Below are 18,507 nucleotides of genomic sequence, written 5' to 3'. Positions count from 1 at the left end.
CTTCCTGGGTCAAAGGTGACAACTTCCGGCCAGTGGCGCCTTCGCCTTCCCTTCGGCTGTCACTCCAGCGAACTCAGAGGCCTGAGTAAACGTGCGCGCGGGGAAGGCCAGTCGTGCGCGGGGGATGGGGTGGAGTGAGGGTGGAGGGGAAGGTCGTGCGCGGGGGAGGGCGTGCGGAACTGAGGTACCTATTCGGCGGGCGGCCTGGGGGAGGGGGAGGCGGCGGAGCTCACAAGTGGGCTTCGGGGCTCAGCTGCGCTGGTTGCGTCGTGAGCGCCGCCTGCAGGGTGCTGGGTCCCGCAGGGGGCGGAGTCGGGGGCGGGGTCGGCCTAATGGCCTTGTACCCGAGGGCTTCAAGTTCAAGCCTGGGTAAAGCAACTCCCGACATCTGTTTCAAGATCTTTTCTGCACGGCTTTTCTCCTGTTCTGTGGAGATCGTCACTTGTGTCCTACCCTGAATCCTTAGGTGAGGTTTTTCCGAAAGCATCTGAATAAAAGTATGAAGTAGAATGTGGGGCCCTCAGGAGCAGAGCCCTGGTTCCTTCCCAGTTGTATGGTGCCTTGTGCAAAAATACTGTTAATAAACGTCTGTGGAATGATAAATACTCGGGTAGGGGGTGTCAGAGTATCACCTCCCTAGAGGCTAGGCGACCCCCTAACTAGGCCTCAAGTTCCTTACCTCAGTTCTGATTTCCCAGGCGCATATGATGACCCTTAGGTCTCCTGCAGGTCTAGCAGGTCACCAGTGGTTGTGGTTTTTGTTTTTTAGGTCTTTATTTTGTTTTATGATACTAAGGTTTGCTAAGCAGGTGGGAGGGCTCAACCACTGAGCCACACCCGGCCCAAGACTACAGGTTTTGAGTGAAAGTGGTGTTAGTAACTCTGTGGGGTCCACCAACCAAATTCTCTAACTGGGAGGAATTTAAGAATAAACCTTAGCTGGGTGCAGATAATCCACAACTGTAATCATAGATATTTAGGAGGTTGATATCTGGAATATTGGGGTTAGAAGTCAGCCCGGACAGAATAGGCTGATAAATCTTCATCTCCAAAATAGCCATCCAGAAGCTGAACTGGAGGCATGGTTCAACTTGGTAGTGCACTACATGAACAAGTAGGAAGTCCTGAGTTCAAACGTAATACTACCAGCCCCCTCCCCCCCCCAGGAATTAGTCATTTGTTGAGGAATTTACTCTTCTGCTATATAACAGTAGCTTTTTTCATTTGAGGGTCTACTATGTTATGGCTTGTTGGATTCACCTAACACCACATTAAGGCAGTTTTTTTTTTTTAAATGTTTCTGATGAGCTTGGTGCAGGAACTGGATAGGGATGAAATATACTAAAAAATGAACAGAAAGAATGTTAACCTTTTTTCTCACTACAAGATATTTTCCCCCATAAGGTCAGTGGTAAAATACAAATATTAATAAAAAATATTTCTACCTGTCAAAAATCTTACTATCCAGTAAAGGGACTTGTGCAAGTACACAAGTATAGTAGAGTATAACCATTACAATACTAAATTAGGTGTAGAGATCCCCAAATATAGGAATAGTGAAAGGAGATTAAGAGAAGACTTCAGGAGAGAAAGTTTGTAGAGAGCAAATTTGACCTGCAGACAAGAAGAAGGTAGTCTTCATTACCCATTTTTGTGTTGATTCTTGTGTCTGATTGATTCCTTTTTTTTTTTGATCAGTTGTGGGGATTGAATTCAGGGCCTGAGTGCTATTGCAGAACTTTTTCACTCAAAGCTAGTGTTCTACCACTTTGAGCCACAGCGTCATTTCTGGCGTTTTTGGTAACTTATTGGAGATAAGAGTCTCACATACTTTCCTGTCCAGGCTGGCTTCGAACTGTGATCCTCACATCTCAGCCTTCTGAGTAGCTAGGATTATAGGATTATATGAGCCGCCAGTGCCTGGCTTCTGTCATTCCTTTTATTTATTTTTTTAAATTTTCTACAGTGTTTAAAACTTTAATGAACACTGTATTAGAGATGACAATAATGTCCTTTAGTCATAGAGGAAAACTGTTTTGTGTATACTTACAATGTTTTCTCTTTTTATTTTGAAATTTCTATATGATTTTTAGGGTTTTTACTTTTCAAAATGGAGCCATGTTCCTGTGACACTTTTGTGGCATTACCTCCTGCAGCCGCTGATAATAGGATTATTTTTGGAAAAAATTCAGATAGACTCTGTGATGAAGTACAGGAGGTAGTTTACTTTTCATCTGCAGTTCATGATAATTTGGGAGAACAGCTTAAGGTAGGTGAAATACATGTTTTGTTAGCAGTTTCTTTAAAAGTGTCATAAATGATTATTCTTCTCATCATTAGCTACCAATGGGCAGAAGAATATAGAAGCTAACATTCAATTTAAGAATTTAAATTTCAACTTAAGAATTTAAACTTTAAAAATAATTTGAATAAAATATAGATTTCTGTCTTTCAATAATTTGGAAGTTGGAATAATAATGAAAATTGTTAGCTCTTTAATCAAATATTTCAATGCTTTTCTCAGTGTTTTTTTCTATGCAATTATGTTAGAATGGAAGGGATTTTAAAGTCAGCTGGTAAGACTTGGACAATGTCTTATAGGAGCTTACGTCTAGGAATAGGCTGTATTTACAACCAACTCCATTCTAAAATTAAGGAGTAGCATGCTGGGAGTGGGGGGGCACTTCAGACTAGGGATCAAGAATATTTGACTAGGAATTGTAATTTGATTCTCATTGGTGTAGAATGTTTTAAGGTTAATGCCTTTATTATTGAAAAATTTGATTTAGTTATATTGTATTTACCTCCTTCATAATGGTCATATCTTCTAAATATCTTTTAATTTCTGAGTTTAGATAAGTTTTTTTAGTTTTGTGGTTATTGTATAATTTTTTCTTTACAGTGTACTTACATAGAAATTGATCAGGTTCCTGAGACATATGCTGTTGTCCTTAGTCGCCCAGCTTGGTTGTGGGGAGCAGAAATGGGAGCCAATGAGCATGGAGTTTGCATTGGGAATGAAGCTGTATGGGGAAGAGAAGAAGTTTGTAATGAGGAAGCACTATTGGGCATGGACCTTGTCAGGTTATATTTTTTCACTATAGAACTTGTCTAAATTTTAAGTTTGGTATGACTTACCTAGTTCATTTTCCTTTTTTTTTTTTTTACTTTTATACTCTATGGTTTATGTAAAAAATGCTATAGAATACCATTATGAACTTCTATGACTCTCAAATATTATTAATTGAGAGAAGAGAATTTGGAAACGATGATTCATTGGAAGAGCCTAATGTACTTTATCAAAAGGTTAACTAATTCTTATAGTAGCTTCATAGAGTAAGGTTAATAACAGATCTGAAGTTCAGAGATAAAGTAACTTGCTAATAAATTATCAAGATGGAATTTGAACATATGACTTCAAAAACATATGACTTCCAAAATATATCTTGGGTTCTAAACTTTTTTTTCATAATCCCAAACTGACTTCAGAGGAAAAGTTTAAAAGTTAGATTTCAGTTTATGTGTCAACTTGAAGGACATTTTACTTTGAGTATAAACACAAAGTCTCAGAAATATGAAATTAATGAAGAACTAAAATAAAAAATTAAAATAAATTTATTTTAATCTGAAAACTCCAATATTTTTATTTTAGACTTGGCCTTGAAAGAGCTGATACAGCTGAAAAAGCCCTCAATATCATTGTTGATTTACTAGAAAAATATGGCCAGGGTGGAAATTGTACGGAAGGAAGGATGGAGTTCAGCTATCATAACAGTTTCCTGATAGCTGATAGGAAGGAAGCCTGGATTCTGGAGACTGCAGGGAAGTTCTGGGCAGCAGAAAAGGTGCAAGGTATGTAGAGCTTTGGGCTATTCTACCTTGCTTTTCATTTTTCAATAACCCCTTACCATTTCTTTCTTTTAAAACACTGAACTGAATTCTAAAATTGTATCATGAGTAAATATTGGGGGTGAAGTGGAACTTGACTTGCATGGGTGTCTGTGTTGGGGATTAGAAAGGGTGGCGGTATTGGCATGTGTGGTACTAGGAATTGAACCTAGGGACTTATGCAGACTAACCAAGCCTCTATCTATCTCTTGAGCTAATACTTCCAAGTACCCCCACCCCCACCCATTTTGCCATATTATATTTCTTTTTTTTTTTTCTTTTGCCAGTCCTGGTGCTTGAACTCAGGGTCTAAGCACTGTCCTTGGCTTCTTTTTGCTCAAGGCTAGCACTCTACCACTTGAGCCACGGTGCTACTTCTGGCTTTTTCTGTTTATGTGGTGCTGAGGAATTGAACCCAGGGCTTCATGTATGCAAGGCAAGCATTCTACCACTAGGCCATATTCCCAGTCCTCATATTTCATTTTTGAGATAGTTCCATTCACTTTGCCTGGGCTGGTCTTAAATTGACAATCTTTGCCTCTGCCTCCCAAGTACCTGAGATTACAGGCATGTTCTACTATGCCTTGCTTAGAAAGGCATTACAATAGTAGAATATAAAATTTGATGTCATTGAGTAAGACAATATAATTTGATTGGGAATGCTTTTCTTGTGATGGTTTCTTTATGATCCTGCATTAGTGTAATTTTTCAAATGATGATATCTAGAGATATGAAATGATTTAAGGTGGTGGGTGAAAAACTTGGGACTTTTCATCCTAATTATCAGTTCAGGATTATTTTACTAGAACATAGCCTTGTGTTCAAATATAATAATTTGCTTCTTGTGTACTTAATTCCTTGACATCCTCATTTTACTAGAGGGATAAGGTACGCATGTATAAAGGTTACATGGCACATGACAATAATATGGACAGATGGATGCTGTGAATGTTAGAGAAAGGAAAGGTAGTCGTGAGCTGGCAGAGTTCAGAAAAGCTTCCTGAAACTGTGGGAGATTTGGATATATTTTTCACAATAGGTCATTGCCAATTATTTTTTAAGCAACTATTTTAAAATATTTTGCTTTATACATTCATTTTACATTTTATTTTATATATTCTTTATTTATTAATAAAACAATATATGAAATTAAGTTTAATCTATTTTCTTATTCTTGTTAGTCTGGTTATCAGTGAGCACCTTTATTAAATATGTTACAGAAAAGAGAAATGAATAAATCATTTTGTTGAAAAGGTCTTACCTGCTCATGCAAGATGAATATTTGCATTGGGTCTGATGATTTTGTTGTAGATGAATTTTGGCATTGTTCTTTCTATTGCTAAATGGACCCAAGATCTAAATTGTTGCAAATGTTCTCAGCACAAAAAAGTAATTTATGCCTGAATGGATAGATATATCAACTACAATGTAATCTGATCATTATACATTGCATTTTTCATGTAGAAATGCCACACTATATGACATAGTATATCTAATACTATGTATCAACTAAAATGTATAAATTAATTTTAAAAAGCACTAAATTGTTAAACTATAGGGAATTATCTGTTAGATGTGAAACTCCTCTTTGCTATCTCTGCTTCTGTTATGACTCTTCTTATTTTTGTAGTAAGAATATCTCAAGTATGATTTCATTAGAGTGATAATTGATTTGACCTTAACAGGCTATTATTTTAATCAGTTTTAAAACATGAATTGTCATTTATCATCTACATCATCTATTATCTCCTTAGAATAGGCTTTCATATTTTGTATTTTAGTTGAAAATTTTGTTTCAAGCATAATGCATAATATTTTAGGGAGTTTTATATTCTGTTTTAAACTTATATATGTTTGTATTTTAAAAAGTAATTCATAGGGGCTGGGAATATGGCCTAATGGCAAGAATGCTTGCCTCATATACATGAAACCCTGGGTTCAATTCCCCAGCACCACATATATAGAAAACAGCCAGAAGTGGCGCTGTGGCTCAAGTGGCAGAGTGCTAGCCTTGAGCAAAAAGAAGCCAGGGACAGTGCTCAGGCCCTGAGTCCAAGGCCCAGGACTGGCAAAAAAAAAAAAAAAAAAAAGTAATTCATAGGAGACACTCCTCTGAATAAAGATATCAAGGTTAGCACTCTACCACTTGAGCCACAGTACCACTTCCAGCTTTTTCTATGTATGTGGTGCTGAGGAGTCGAACCCAGGGCTTCATGTATACGAGGCGAGCACTTTACCACTAGGCTATATTTCCAGCCTGGGAAGAAGAGTATTTAGAATATATAAAGAACCCACAAAGCTCCACATTAAGCAATCCAGTTTGAAAATGGGAAAAGACTTCTCATCTGAAGGGATGTACAGATACCAAACAAGGGCATGGAATGAGGCTCAGCATTATTAGCCATTAGGGAAATGCAAATGAAATCCACATCGTGATATCACCATACTTTTAGTAGAATAGCTAAAATAAAATAATCATATTACCAGATGCTGACAAGATGTGGACTAAATCGTTGGTACATTCCTTATAAAAATGTACAGCCAGCTACTATGGAAACAGTTTAGTAGTTTCTTAAAAAGATGAGATGTGTAACTAACGCAGCAGTTGTACTCCTGTGCATTTATCACAGATAAAATAACCACTTACATTCATATAAAAAACCTTGACATAAATATTGATAGCAGCCTTTTCCATAATGACCTACAACTGGAAACAACTTACATGGCTTTTAACTTGTCAATGAATGGTTAAATTTAACAGTAACAAAAAAAAAATTAACTGTAACACATCCAAATCAGGGAGATACTACTCAGCAATAAAAATGAATGAACTGTTGATAGATATTGTAAACTAGATGACCCTTTAAAGAATCATGATGTGTAAAAAACCTCAGAAGGTTATATATTGTGTGATTCCATTTATATAACATTCTTGAATGACGTTTAGAGCAATAGAGACACACTCAGGGCTGGAGGAGTAGGATTTAGAGTGGAAGATAAATGGTTCACCTATAAAAGGGCCACATGAGGCATCTTTGTCATGGTGGAAGTAATCTTTTCTTGACTGTATCAATATCAGTATTCTGTTTTTTTATTATAGTTTCACAAAATGTTATCACTGGGGGAAAACTGAGTTATGTATCTCTCTGCCTTATTTTTTATAATTGCATGTCAACCTACAATGATCTTAAAGAGTTTAAATTTTAAAATGTATTCATCTTTTAGAATATATAAGAAATATAGCTAGCACAAAATTTAGAAGTATATGTTTGTATTTAAATAGTGGTTAAGAATTATAACATACAGATTGAGACTTTATGATAAATGTATCTTTTTCCCCTCCTTTCCCTTCTTCTTTGAAATTAGAGGGCATTCGTAATATTTCTAACCAGCTTTCTATAACAACCAAGATTGATCGGGAGCACCCAGACTTGAGAAAATATGCTAAGCAGAAAGGTTGGTGGGATGGCAAAAAGGAGTTTGATTTTGCTGCAACATATTCTTACCTTGACACGGCCAAGATGATTACTTCACCAGGCAGATACTGTGAGGGCTACAAGCTTCTGAATAAACACAAAGGTAATTATAGCATCTAAACAATACCAGAATAAAATTTGCGTAGTGATTATGTAGAAAGGATAAAATCTGTTTTGAAGAATTTATATTGAGTATAAATATCTATATTTAAAGTGAATTTCTTTCTTTGTTTTTTTTTTTTTTTTTTTTTTTTTGGCAAGTCCTGGAGCTTGGACTCAGAGCCTGAGCACTGTCCCTGGCTTCTTTTTGCTCAAGGCTAGCACTCTGCCACTTGAGCCATAGCACCGCTTCTGGCCATTTTCTATATATGTGGTGCTGGGGAATCAAACCCAGGGCTTCGTGTATAGGAGGCAATCACTCTTGCCACTAGGCCATATCCTCAGCCCTAAAGTGAATTTCCTGTAGAAAGCATATATTTGGGTCTCGATTTTGTTATATTGTAGCCACTCTGATAAATTTTATCTTTTAGGTAGAATGTATAATTCACTAACATTTAATATAGGCTGGCCCTAGTTCCACGTAGGAGAGTAAGTATACACTATGAAATCTCTTTCTGAATATAAGTAAAATCTTAAAAAAGATGCAGACTCATAAAACTATAAGATAACAGGCAGAAAGGGAAAGAAATCAGAAGTCAAAGTAGAAAAGCAAGTTCGCTTATGGTAAATTAAATATTTTGGGTTTTTTTCCCCCTTTCCATATCATCAGGCTTGGTGTCAAAGAGAATGAGTCCTACAACTGTACACTGTATGGAAAGAGAGCTCTAAGAAGCCTTTTCTGGTCTGAGGAAAGGGAAGTTAGGCTCCAACACACAAGACAGGGGTATTCCCAGGTATCCGTTTTTTGTTTTGCCTTGCTTTTTTCTTTCTTATTCCAGGTCCTAGGTAACTTCTAGTCCTGAAATTACTATTCAAAAATATGAAATAGGCTGTGTACCTGTGGCTCATGTCTATAATTCTGGCTACTCAAGAGGATGAGATCTAAGGATCATACAGTTCAAAGCTAGCCCTGGCAGCAAACTCCATGAGACTCTTATCTCTAATAAACTACTCAAAAAAGTCAGAAGTGGTGCTCTGGCTCAAGTGGTAGAGCATTTGCCTTGAGCAAAAGAAGCTCAGAGACAGTGCCCAGGCCCAGAGTTCACCAGGACTGCAAAAAAAATAAATAAATAAATAAACAAAAAATAAATTGATGGAATGCTATGAAAAATCCTGCTTACGAGGAAATTTATAGCATTAAGTACTAATATTAGAGAATAAACAAGTCCCAAGTCAATATTTTAGCCTCTACTTGACAAATTCTTAAAAAAAAAAGAAGAAGAGAAATCTCAAGCAAGGGTAAGGAAGGAGGTTTAAATAAAGAAAGGAACCAAAATCAGTAAGGTTGTTAATAAAATAATAATAGAGAAAATTGGTCAAGCCAAAAGCTGGTTCTTCAAAAAGATGAGTGTAGTTGATAAACTCGTAAGCTGACAAAGGAAAAAAGAAGACACAAATTACCAGTGTCATGAGTAAAAGAGAGCATTTGTTATAAATACCACAGACATTACAAAGATCATAAAGTAATGCTACAAAGTGCTTTATTTATGCTTACCAACTGAATAACTCAAAGGAAATAAACTCATTTCTTTTTTTTTTTGCTCAAGCTCAAGGCTAACACTCTGCCACTTGAGCCACAGTGCCACTTCTGGCCGTTTTCTATATATGTGGTACTGGGGAATCGAACCTAGGGCCTGTGTATACAAGGCAAGCACTCTTGCCACTAGGCCATATTCCCAGCCCCTGAACTCATTTCTTGAAAGCACACACCATCAAAACTTAACTTGAAATAGGGGCTGGGGATATAGCCTAGTGGCAAGAGTGCCTGCCTCGGATACACGAGGCCCTAGGTTCGATTCCCCAGCACCACATATACAGAAAACGGCCAGAAGCGGCACTGTGGCTCAAGTGGCAGAGTGCTAGCGTTGAGCGGGAAGAAGCCAGGGACAGTGCTCAGGCCCTGAGTCCAAGGCCCAGGACTGGCCAAAAAAAAAAAAAAAAAACTTAACTTGAAATAGGTTAACTCTTGTTTTAGCAAACAAATATTTTATATTAAAATATTGATTGTTTTTTCAGTTTGACAACTAAAATTTCAAATCAGTCCTTTTTTTTTTTCTGTTAGTCATGGAGCTTGAACTTGGGGCCTGGGTGCTGTCTCTAAGCTATTCTGCTCAAGGCTAGTGATCTACCACTTAGAGCCATAGCACCACTTCTGATTTTCTAGTGGTTAATTGGAGATAGAGTTTCATGGACTTTCCTGCAAAAGTCTAAATGGAGATTCTCAGATCTCAGCCTCTCAGTACCTAGGATTACAGGCATGAGCCACGGGTACCTGGTTGATTCTTCTTTTATCCTTAGCTAAGCTGTTATTTTTCAGAATCAGATAGAGATTTAAGCTCTTTATAGAATTTAGGGGCTCTCTTCCTTGACTCCCCCTTTCTGTTGGATAAGTGCAACCAGGTTTTTCCTTTGGGCAGTACTAGAATTTGAACCTAGAGCCCCATACTTGCTAGGGAGGCACTCTACTTCTGAGCCATTTTTTAATACTGGTTATTTTGAGTTAGTGCTTTACTTTTTGTTTAAGCTTGTGCCTAGATTTTGATTTTCGTATTTTATGCTTCCAGCTGTAGTTGAGATGACAGGAGTGGAGTACCACCATGCTGAGATTTTTCATTCTAGAGAGGCTTGCAATCTCTCTTTAGTCCAGGCTGGCTTGGAATCATGATTTTCCTGATCTCAGCCTTCCGTGTAACTGGATGACAGGTGGATGACAGGTTTGTGCCACTGTGCTCAGCCACTGGTTGAGAAGGGGTCTCACTAACTTTTTGCCTAAGCTGGTCTCAAACTGTGATTTTCTTGATCTTATCCTCTCAAATAGCTAGAATTCCAGAAATGGACCACCACACCCAGCTGGATTATTACTAGCTTTCATAGAATAACTTTTCATCTACGTTTCTCCCTTTGCTACCAAGTAATTCTAGCAAATGAATTTTATTTATATTACTAACTGATAATTTCTAAAATGGCCATTCTACTAATAAAAACGTGACTGATATACCCTCATACAGTGGAACGGTTAAAGGGTTTTTTTGTTGTTGATTTTGTCAGCCCTACGGCTTGAACTCAGGGCCTGAGCACTGTCCCTAGCTTGTTTTTGCTCAAGGCTAGCACTCTAGCACTTGAGCCACAGTGCCACTTCTGGCTTTTCCTTTCCTTTCCTTTTTTTTTTTTTTTAAACCAGCTCTGGCAAGTTTTATTAAAGAAAAATCATGCAGTTTACTTTTCTCCAGTTGGTTCTGGCATGCTTCTAATGATATCAGAATCACCTGGATCAATGATAGCCAGTGTGCATACTCTGTAGTATTTCCCACATGCTATGCCCAGTTCAATATTATTGCCACTGTAGTGATTGACACCAGTTTTGGCCAACATAGCATAGTATTCTATTTCAGATTTCCTCAAGGCTGGGCAGTTGTTGGCGAGGATGACCCATTTCCCTTTGCCCTGTCTGATCATCTTCAGGGTCTGCTTGTGCCCCAGCATGTACTTTCCACTTTTCATAACAAGTTGGGAGTCTAGAATTGACTGATTCCAGAGACCACCATCTTCCTGCCTTGGGTGCGGGAGGGCTCCCAACCAAAAGCAGCTGACAAGATGGCCAGTGGCGAGAAAGGACTTCTGGCTTTTTCTATGGATGTGGTGCTGAGGAATCGAACCCAGGGCTTCTTGTATGTGAAGCAGGCACTGTACCACTAAGCCATATTCCCAGCCCCAGTTAAAAGTTTTATAAATCACTCAGGAAGCATCTATTCAAAAATGGATTAGTGAATGGTTGATATTTACCTGTCAGGCATAAAGAAACAAATGAGAGTCCTATGATAGCTATTTATGGTGGTAGCAAAAAGTTCATGATAGAATATTTGTAGAAACCCAGAATCAGTAGAGAGAAAGCTGTCTGTACATATTTCTTTCTTCTCTCCAAAACCCTACAATAACTGAGGCTACATATACTTCAGTGGTAGATCATATGCTTATCACACATGAGACCCTGGAGTAGCCCACAAAGACAAAGAGAATATGTAGAGCACAATCCTTCCATTCCCATGATAATCTGAAGATTTAATAATAAAGAAAAGGCTCATATCACGTACCTAAATTATAATTTTGTGCTGCTTCAAATTTGAAAAAAAGACTTCTGTTTAACATAATCTAATAATTTAAAGTTCTTCCATCAATATATTTATGTAAAACTATCAAGTATTCTATGTTAATGGTAATGGATTTATGCAAGTATACACATATCTAGTTTCTCCATAATATCTCCATGACTTTCAAATTCAAGAAAAATAACTTACTAAATTAATGGATAACTTGTGATAGGAATCCTATCTTTCTGTTAATTTTGAAAAAAAACTGGGAGAACTAAAAAGGGATATGCCTAAAAACAGCCATGAATATTAAAACTCAGGAATAAAGCGAAATCTTACCATCCACACATACCTGTCATGCACATAGCTTCAATATCTAGTGAGATTTAAAAATGATTCAAGTCTAAACTCCTACAAATGGCAAGTTTTAATAAAAACAGTGTCCGAACCATAACACTGTGATAATACAGGTATTATAAAAATGCTTTCGGCATTCAAAACCTACAATTCTGAAAATGAAAGGAGGATTTACATGATCACTTGAGTAGTATGGCTATAAGTAATCCACTAGCAAGCATTGAATAAGTACCAAGACTACAGTGGCAGGGTTCAGTAAAATGAATGCAAAACACAGGGTGCAATTTCATTGCAATTTAAACCAGTTATTTAAAATACATGAGTGAATAGAGATACAATTTGGATATACATGCAGCACAGTTAATAGCTATCAGGTAGGGATAGTTGGAAAGGAGAGAGGTAGGCTCATCTTACCAAGAAAAATCATAGGAAAAATTAACCATAATGTACTAGTAGACAATTTTCTATGAAAGTATTGGAAAGACATTTATTCTTTTGGCAAAGCACAGAGAGCTGGATGAACTATACTTCACACTTAGAAAAAACAGACTTGTTGAATACATCTATTACCATAATCGTGTGTGCATTTCAAATCTATGACTCAGTTACTTTGTCGTTAAACATAGCAGAATTAATTATGTCAATATAATGGTAACCAAGTTGTCCAAAATTACCCTAAATATTAGGATTCTTGCTCTATTCCACACTATTATTTATTAGTTTAATAAGGTATTAAACTAAATATAAAGCATAAGTTACAATATAATCACAAAATATTTCATCATACACAACAAATGTTCAAACTTTCAAAGTAGTCCAGCAAAATTGTACCTGCACAAATTTCACTAACCAATAAAGTGCTTTATTTCCTCACAAGTTTTAATTCATACTTTTATATGAATGTATGTTAACGTCAAGCAAAGAAACTACAGGAAAAACTGTTCTTTTATAAAATAATACCTTATGAGATATTGAAAACAAAGTTCAATTTTTTCTTAATATTGGTTCTCATAGTAGTTACTGGTATCATCAGTTCATTGCTGACTAAATATGCCTTAAGAAATTCTACAGGGACAATAGGATTGAATGTATTTTTGCACCACTGATTCTTTTTAGGAAGTTTTTACCTGCTAGAAAATCTGTTTTTGCTTTTGGTGTGGTGTTTTGTTTTTGTTTTTGTTTTGTTTCGTTTTGTTTTTGCCAGTATCATGGCTTCAACTCAGTGCCTCTCAATCTTGCTTGGCTTTTTGCTATGACTGATGCTCTACCATTTTGAGCCACACCTATTGTCCTGCCTATTTTTTATTTAGAAGGAAATATCTTTCTTGTGACAGTGACATGAGTCTAACTTGCAGTGAGTCTAACTGCAGTTAGTACAAAGTTGTTTATGGTCAATGGCTTTACACCCAAACCAGTAAATCTTGTTCTATATTACCAGCAGAAAAAGCAATTTACATTTGCAAAGCATGATTATAAGCATACATTTTTGATGTTTTATAAAATTACTTCCTTAGGAAACATATCTTTTGAAACAATGATGGAAATACTACGAGATAAACCAAGTGGCATTAACATGGAAGGAGAATTCCTGACTACTGCAAGCATGGTTTCTGTTTTACCTCAAGACTTCAGCCTTCCTTGCATTCACTTCTTTACAGGGACTCCTTATCCTGAAAGGTAAAGCCACACAATATTCTGTGAACAAGCGAGAGAAGATAGGATGGGATGGGATAGAATGATTAGCATGCTGGTGATTTTGTTAAGCTAATGTTTTATTACATAAAGTAATTTTTATGTATTTTCTCTCCACATTTGAGTTTGCAATTCCTACATGTATTCACCTAATTTCTTTTTTATTCTATGATTAAGGCTAAGAGATTCCTGTCTATACTTTTTTTTGGGGGGGGCAGTCCTGGGCTTGAACTCAGGGCCTGAGCACTGTCCCTGGCTTCTTTTTGCTCAAGGCTAGCACTCTTCCACTTGAGCCACAGCACCACTTCGAGCCTTTCTGTTTATATGGTGCTAAGGAATCGAACACAGGGCTTCATGCATTCTAGGCAAGCACTCTACCGCTGAGCCACATTCCCTGCCCAGTAGATTCTTATATGCAGTTATGCCTCCCTTCTTTTTCCCACAAATATATTTAACATTGTAAAGAAAAAATGTGTAGAAGTTTTCTTAGACTTCAGACATTGTGACATTAAACAATAATAGTAAACAACTTAAGCCATATTGTCATGGCTGGTTTACTTATATATTCATATCTAGAAAAATATACATAAAAACATAGAATATAAATAGTCCCAGTTATATCTTAGGACTTCATAGACTATTTAAGTCACTAGTATTTTTTTAAATTAAGCATGTTACATGTAGAATGCTTTTCACTATTCTTTAGTCTTCCACATTGTTAAAGGTCATTTTTTTGTTGGGCATGGTGGGCCGCACCTATACTCATAGCTACACAGGATGTAGAAGAGGGAGAATTGTGGTAAGAGGTCATCACAGGCAAATATGTTTGCAAGACTCTGTCTCAACCAATAAAATGTTGGGTGTGGTGGTACATGCTTGTCATCCCAGCTACACGGAAAACCTAAATAGGAGAACTGCAGTCTAGGCTGGCCTGGGAGGGTTGGGGTGGGAAGCAAGTTCCTATTTGAAAAATATCAAAGGCAGAAAGGGCTAGAGGCAGTCAAGTAGTAAAGTGCCTGCCTAGTAAACACAAGGCCCTAAGTTTAAATTCCAGTATTGCCAAAATATATAAAGATATTTTCAAGAAAATATAATAAAACTTGTATCCCATTAGTAACCCCAAGCATAGGGGTTCATACCTGTAATCTCAGCTACTTGGGAGCCTGAGGTAAGAAGATCACAAGCTCCAGGCCAGAACTGGAAAAGTTAGTGAGATCCTATCCAAAATAATACAAAGACAAGGGCTGAGGACTTGGCTTGTGTAGCAGAGCATTTATCTAACAAGCATGAGGTCCCTGGGCTCAGTCCCCTGTACTGCAAACCAAAGAAAATAACACAAACACTTGGACCTTTCAGACAGAACATAATCTTTAATCTAAAACATCTAGGATTGCTTTGACTTGCAGAATGCCAAACTAGTTCACTGGCACTGTTTGTGCCCTAATTTCTGAGATAGATCTATGAGAATGCAAGGGAAAGAAAGCTTTATACCTTGCCCTAAATGGGATTCAAGTGTGTCAGGGAAGAAGGGTCTGGCAGAAACAACTGACTGTTAGTAGCATTTCTAATTGGAGGGAATCTTCAGAATAATGCTGAATATAATTGCATATTTTGACATGCCAATTTAATGAAGACTCTTTCTTCCAGGTCTGTTTTTAAGCCCTTCATATTTGTGCCACATATTTCACAGCTTGTGGATACCAGTTCACCAACATTTGATCTTGAAGATCAAGTAAAAAAGAAACCACATTTTAAACCTGACAGAAGACACCCACTCTACCAAAAACATCAACAGGCTTTGGAAATACTTAATAATGAGGTATGATTAGCTTATATTCATCATTGTCTCATTAAGAATACTTTGAAGTGTGATTCGATCCATATTTTGAATTTTGGAGTATTAGGGTTTTTTGTTTTTCTCCTTCCTTCAAGTAAAAAAATGGGCTTAAAAATAATTTAGAAGTCAGGTGCCAGTAGCTTACACTTGCAAGCCTAGCCCTCAGGAGGCCGAGATCTGAAGATTGGAGGTTGAAACCTAGGCAGGAAAGTCTGTAAGACTCTTACCTCTGATAAACTACCAAAAAGCCAGAAGTGAAGCATTGGCTGAAGTGGTAGCGTTTCAGTCTTGAGCAAAAAAAGCTCAGCGATAGTGCCAGACCCTGAGTTCCGGCCTCAGGACCACAGGGTTAGTATACACACTCTCTCTCTCTCTCTCTCTCTCTCTCTCTCTCTCTCTCTCTCTCTCTCAAAACTATAGTAACTATATTACTTTTTATCTTTGGTTCTTTTAGAGAAATTTAGTGTATTAAACATAGTAACAATAGCTAACAGTTATTGAGTCCTTGTTATATCCCATTTCTTTCCACTTAATGTTCCCAACTGCTTTACAAGACAGGTGCTATTATTCCCATTTTCCTAATAAGGAATCTGAAACTAGGAGTGGGTAAGGGTTTGCTGATTGTATATTGCACACCCAAGATTACAAAGCCTCTGAATCATGCTTAACCTGGGCTTTCACTTGATGTTCTTAATCTTGCAGCAACTGACTAATATTAATTGAAAATGATTTTTTTAAAAAAGACTGTATATACTTTTTCACTTGTCATGGTCCATTTTGTCAATGATTGTTTTGACAAAGATAAAAAAGAATCTTAGTATAGTTTTGATTGGCATGTTCTTTAGAGCAAGATTCCATACACTTAAAATAATGAGTTACATGTTTATAATGATATGTCATAGTATTTACAAATGGTAATCATTAAGAAAAGCAGCACATAACTTGAAATCTCATCCCCAGAAATGGACAGGTGTTTTTTTTTTCTGGCATAATTTGATTTTTCTTATTTTGGAGGTATTGGAGTTTGAACCCAGAGCATCTTGCTTAAGGCTGACTATATTCAAGTCATGTCTTCAGCCCTGGCTTTTGGCTGGTTATTTTAGAGATTAAGTCTAGAAACTTTTCTGTCTGGGCTGATCTTGAACTGCTATCCACTAGGTCTCAGCCTTCTGGGTAGCTAGGATTATAGGCATGAGCTACTGGTACCAGAATTTAAAAAAAAAAAAAAAGTGTGTTTATATATAACATACCTCATCATTCCTCACTATCCCTTCCTCCTCTACCCCAGAGCAGGGAAAATAGATAAGAAAATGGAAGGGCTGTGTAAAGAGTCCCTACAATAAAGAAAATGATTAACCATTTGTCTTCTCTCATCTATTTCTATCACCTGCTTATTTTTGCTTGCCTATAATTCCTTTTTCTTGGTCAGGGTATATAAATTTACATTCTGTCTACATTTAAGTGATTATTTGTTGGCTCTATATAATTGTTTTTATCTTTTCTACTCAAATAACTAATATCTTGGTCTCAATGCATTCATATAGAACAATGATTTTCCCAAAGAATTGATTCCTTCTGTATCTACAGAATAGGGAAGTAACCAAGTGAGAAACCAGAATAAACAAACCTTTTCTGTAAATATGGGTTAGAATTTTGTTAAATTCATATATGTATGTATGTATTTACTTTTATTATTTTAATTGTTTAGGAAAAAGCCAAAACCATGTTGGATCACATGAGGAAGATGGAGAAAGCATTATTCCAAGAGATGGAATCATTCCTCCAAAACAAGCATCTTGATATGGAGAAAATTACCAATCTCTTTCCTCAGTGTACAAAAGATGAAATTGAAATTTATAAGTCCAATATTAATTCTTAAAAATCTTGCTCAAAGTAAGACTGCCTCATTAAATGACATAAACTACTTTGAGTAGATCTGCTTATCCTTTAGTTGCATTCAGGTGATAGATACCTTGACTATTAAAATTACATACAGTCTTGATAAAATACTGAGAAAGAAAACATTAAAACATCAGTCACATATATTATAGGATAGCCAGGTGTTACTCCAAGTAATGTATTTGTATAATTATTATTATATTTTTAGTCACAGTAACTTTTCAATAATTAGTATTCAGTTTTTCATATAGCATAAAGTATTAATACAGTTCCTGGTTTCTACTTATTTGAATTCTGTACTACATTCAAATCATTTTCTCAATTTTATCTACAAATAGACTTTTCCTAGTCATGCAAAATTCCTCAGGTGGTGGTTTTTATTCTATATGCAAACATTAACAAGAAAAAGTCTATATTTACATGTCTTTATCTTCACAGTATATTCTGCAAATACATTTTTACTGAACTCAATTATTAGTTAGAACTTGGCTGGCTGGTGAACCTATACCTCTAATTATCTAGCCTCCCTTTCTTTTTCTCCTTCAGAAACCACCAAAACCACCATCTTCATAGTTTTGCTTTTTTCAGAATGTTCTGTAGTTGGAGTCATATAGTATAGCCTTTTCAGATTGGCTTCTGTTAATATACATTTGCGGTTTCTCCATGTCTTTTCATAGCTTAATAATGCTTCTCTTTTTTGCACTGAATACCCTTTATTGAACAAACCATTATTAAAGGACATTTTAGTTTATTCAAATTTTTGGCAATTATAAAAAATATAAACATCCATGTACAAGTTTCTGTGTGGATATAAATTCTCAATACATTTGTAAAAATACCAAAATATGTATAATTGCTGAATTGTGTGATAAAAGTATGCTTAATTTTGTAAGAAATTGCCAAACTATCTTCGGGAGTAGCCTCCATTTCACATCTCTACCAGCAGCCATGTTGCTTCACATCCTGTCTGCACATTGTCATTGTTTGGGATTTCGGCCCATCTAGTAGGTACACAGTTGTTTTTTACTTTAGTTTGTAGTTTCTAATGATTTAGGATGTTGAATAGCTTCATGTTTATCTGCAATTTCTACTTGCTCTTCAGTGAGGAGTC

The 18,507-nt window shown here is 36.5% G+C and overlaps 1 protein-coding gene and 1 pseudogene across 2 annotated transcripts; one reads left to right on the top strand and one right to left on the bottom strand.

The window, feature by feature from the left end:
- The first annotated feature begins 14 nt into the window (after positions 1–14).
- Positions 15–18,308, top strand: Scrn3 (secernin 3). Of its 2 annotated transcripts, none has more exons than XM_048345226.1 (8): positions 15–85; positions 2,076–2,269; positions 2,903–3,084; positions 3,653–3,852; positions 7,255–7,467; positions 13,483–13,645; positions 15,308–15,479; positions 17,206–18,308. In XM_048345226.1, exons 2-8 carry the CDS (start codon positions 2,111–2,113, stop codon positions 17,374–17,376), a joined length of 1,260 nt encoding a protein of 419 aa, XP_048201183.1. In that variant the 5' UTR covers positions 15–85; positions 2,076–2,110; the 3' UTR covers positions 17,377–18,308. The 2 variants fall into 2 exon arrangements, with proteins under 2 accessions (XP_048201183.1, XP_048201184.1); XM_048345227.1 differs by having other exon boundaries at positions 72–91; positions 2,094–2,269.
- On the bottom strand, positions 10,689–13,436 carry LOC125350069 (annotated as a pseudogene).
- Positions 18,309–18,507: the final 199 nt, after the last annotated feature.

Source organism: Perognathus longimembris, chromosome 4 (genome assembly GCF_023159225.1).
Source record: "Perognathus longimembris pacificus isolate PPM17 chromosome 4, ASM2315922v1, whole genome shotgun sequence".
Taxonomy (NCBI): Eukaryota; Metazoa; Chordata; class Mammalia; order Rodentia; family Heteromyidae; genus Perognathus; species Perognathus longimembris.
Note: the sequence above shows the minus strand (reverse complement) of the source record. Positions and strands in the feature narration are given on the sequence as shown.

Coding starts and splice junctions, on each gene's coding strand:
- Scrn3 (XM_048345226.1), top strand. CDS start 2,111: ATGGAGCCATGTTCCTGTGACACTTTTGTGGCATTACCTCCTGCAGCC. Junction 7,468..13,482: donor GCTTCTGAATAAACACAAAG/GTAATTATAGCA, acceptor TTACTTCCTTAG/GAAACATATCTTTTGAAACA. Junction 13,646..15,307: donor GGGACTCCTTATCCTGAAAG/GTAAAGCCACAC, acceptor TCTTTCTTCCAG/GTCTGTTTTTAAGCCCTTCA.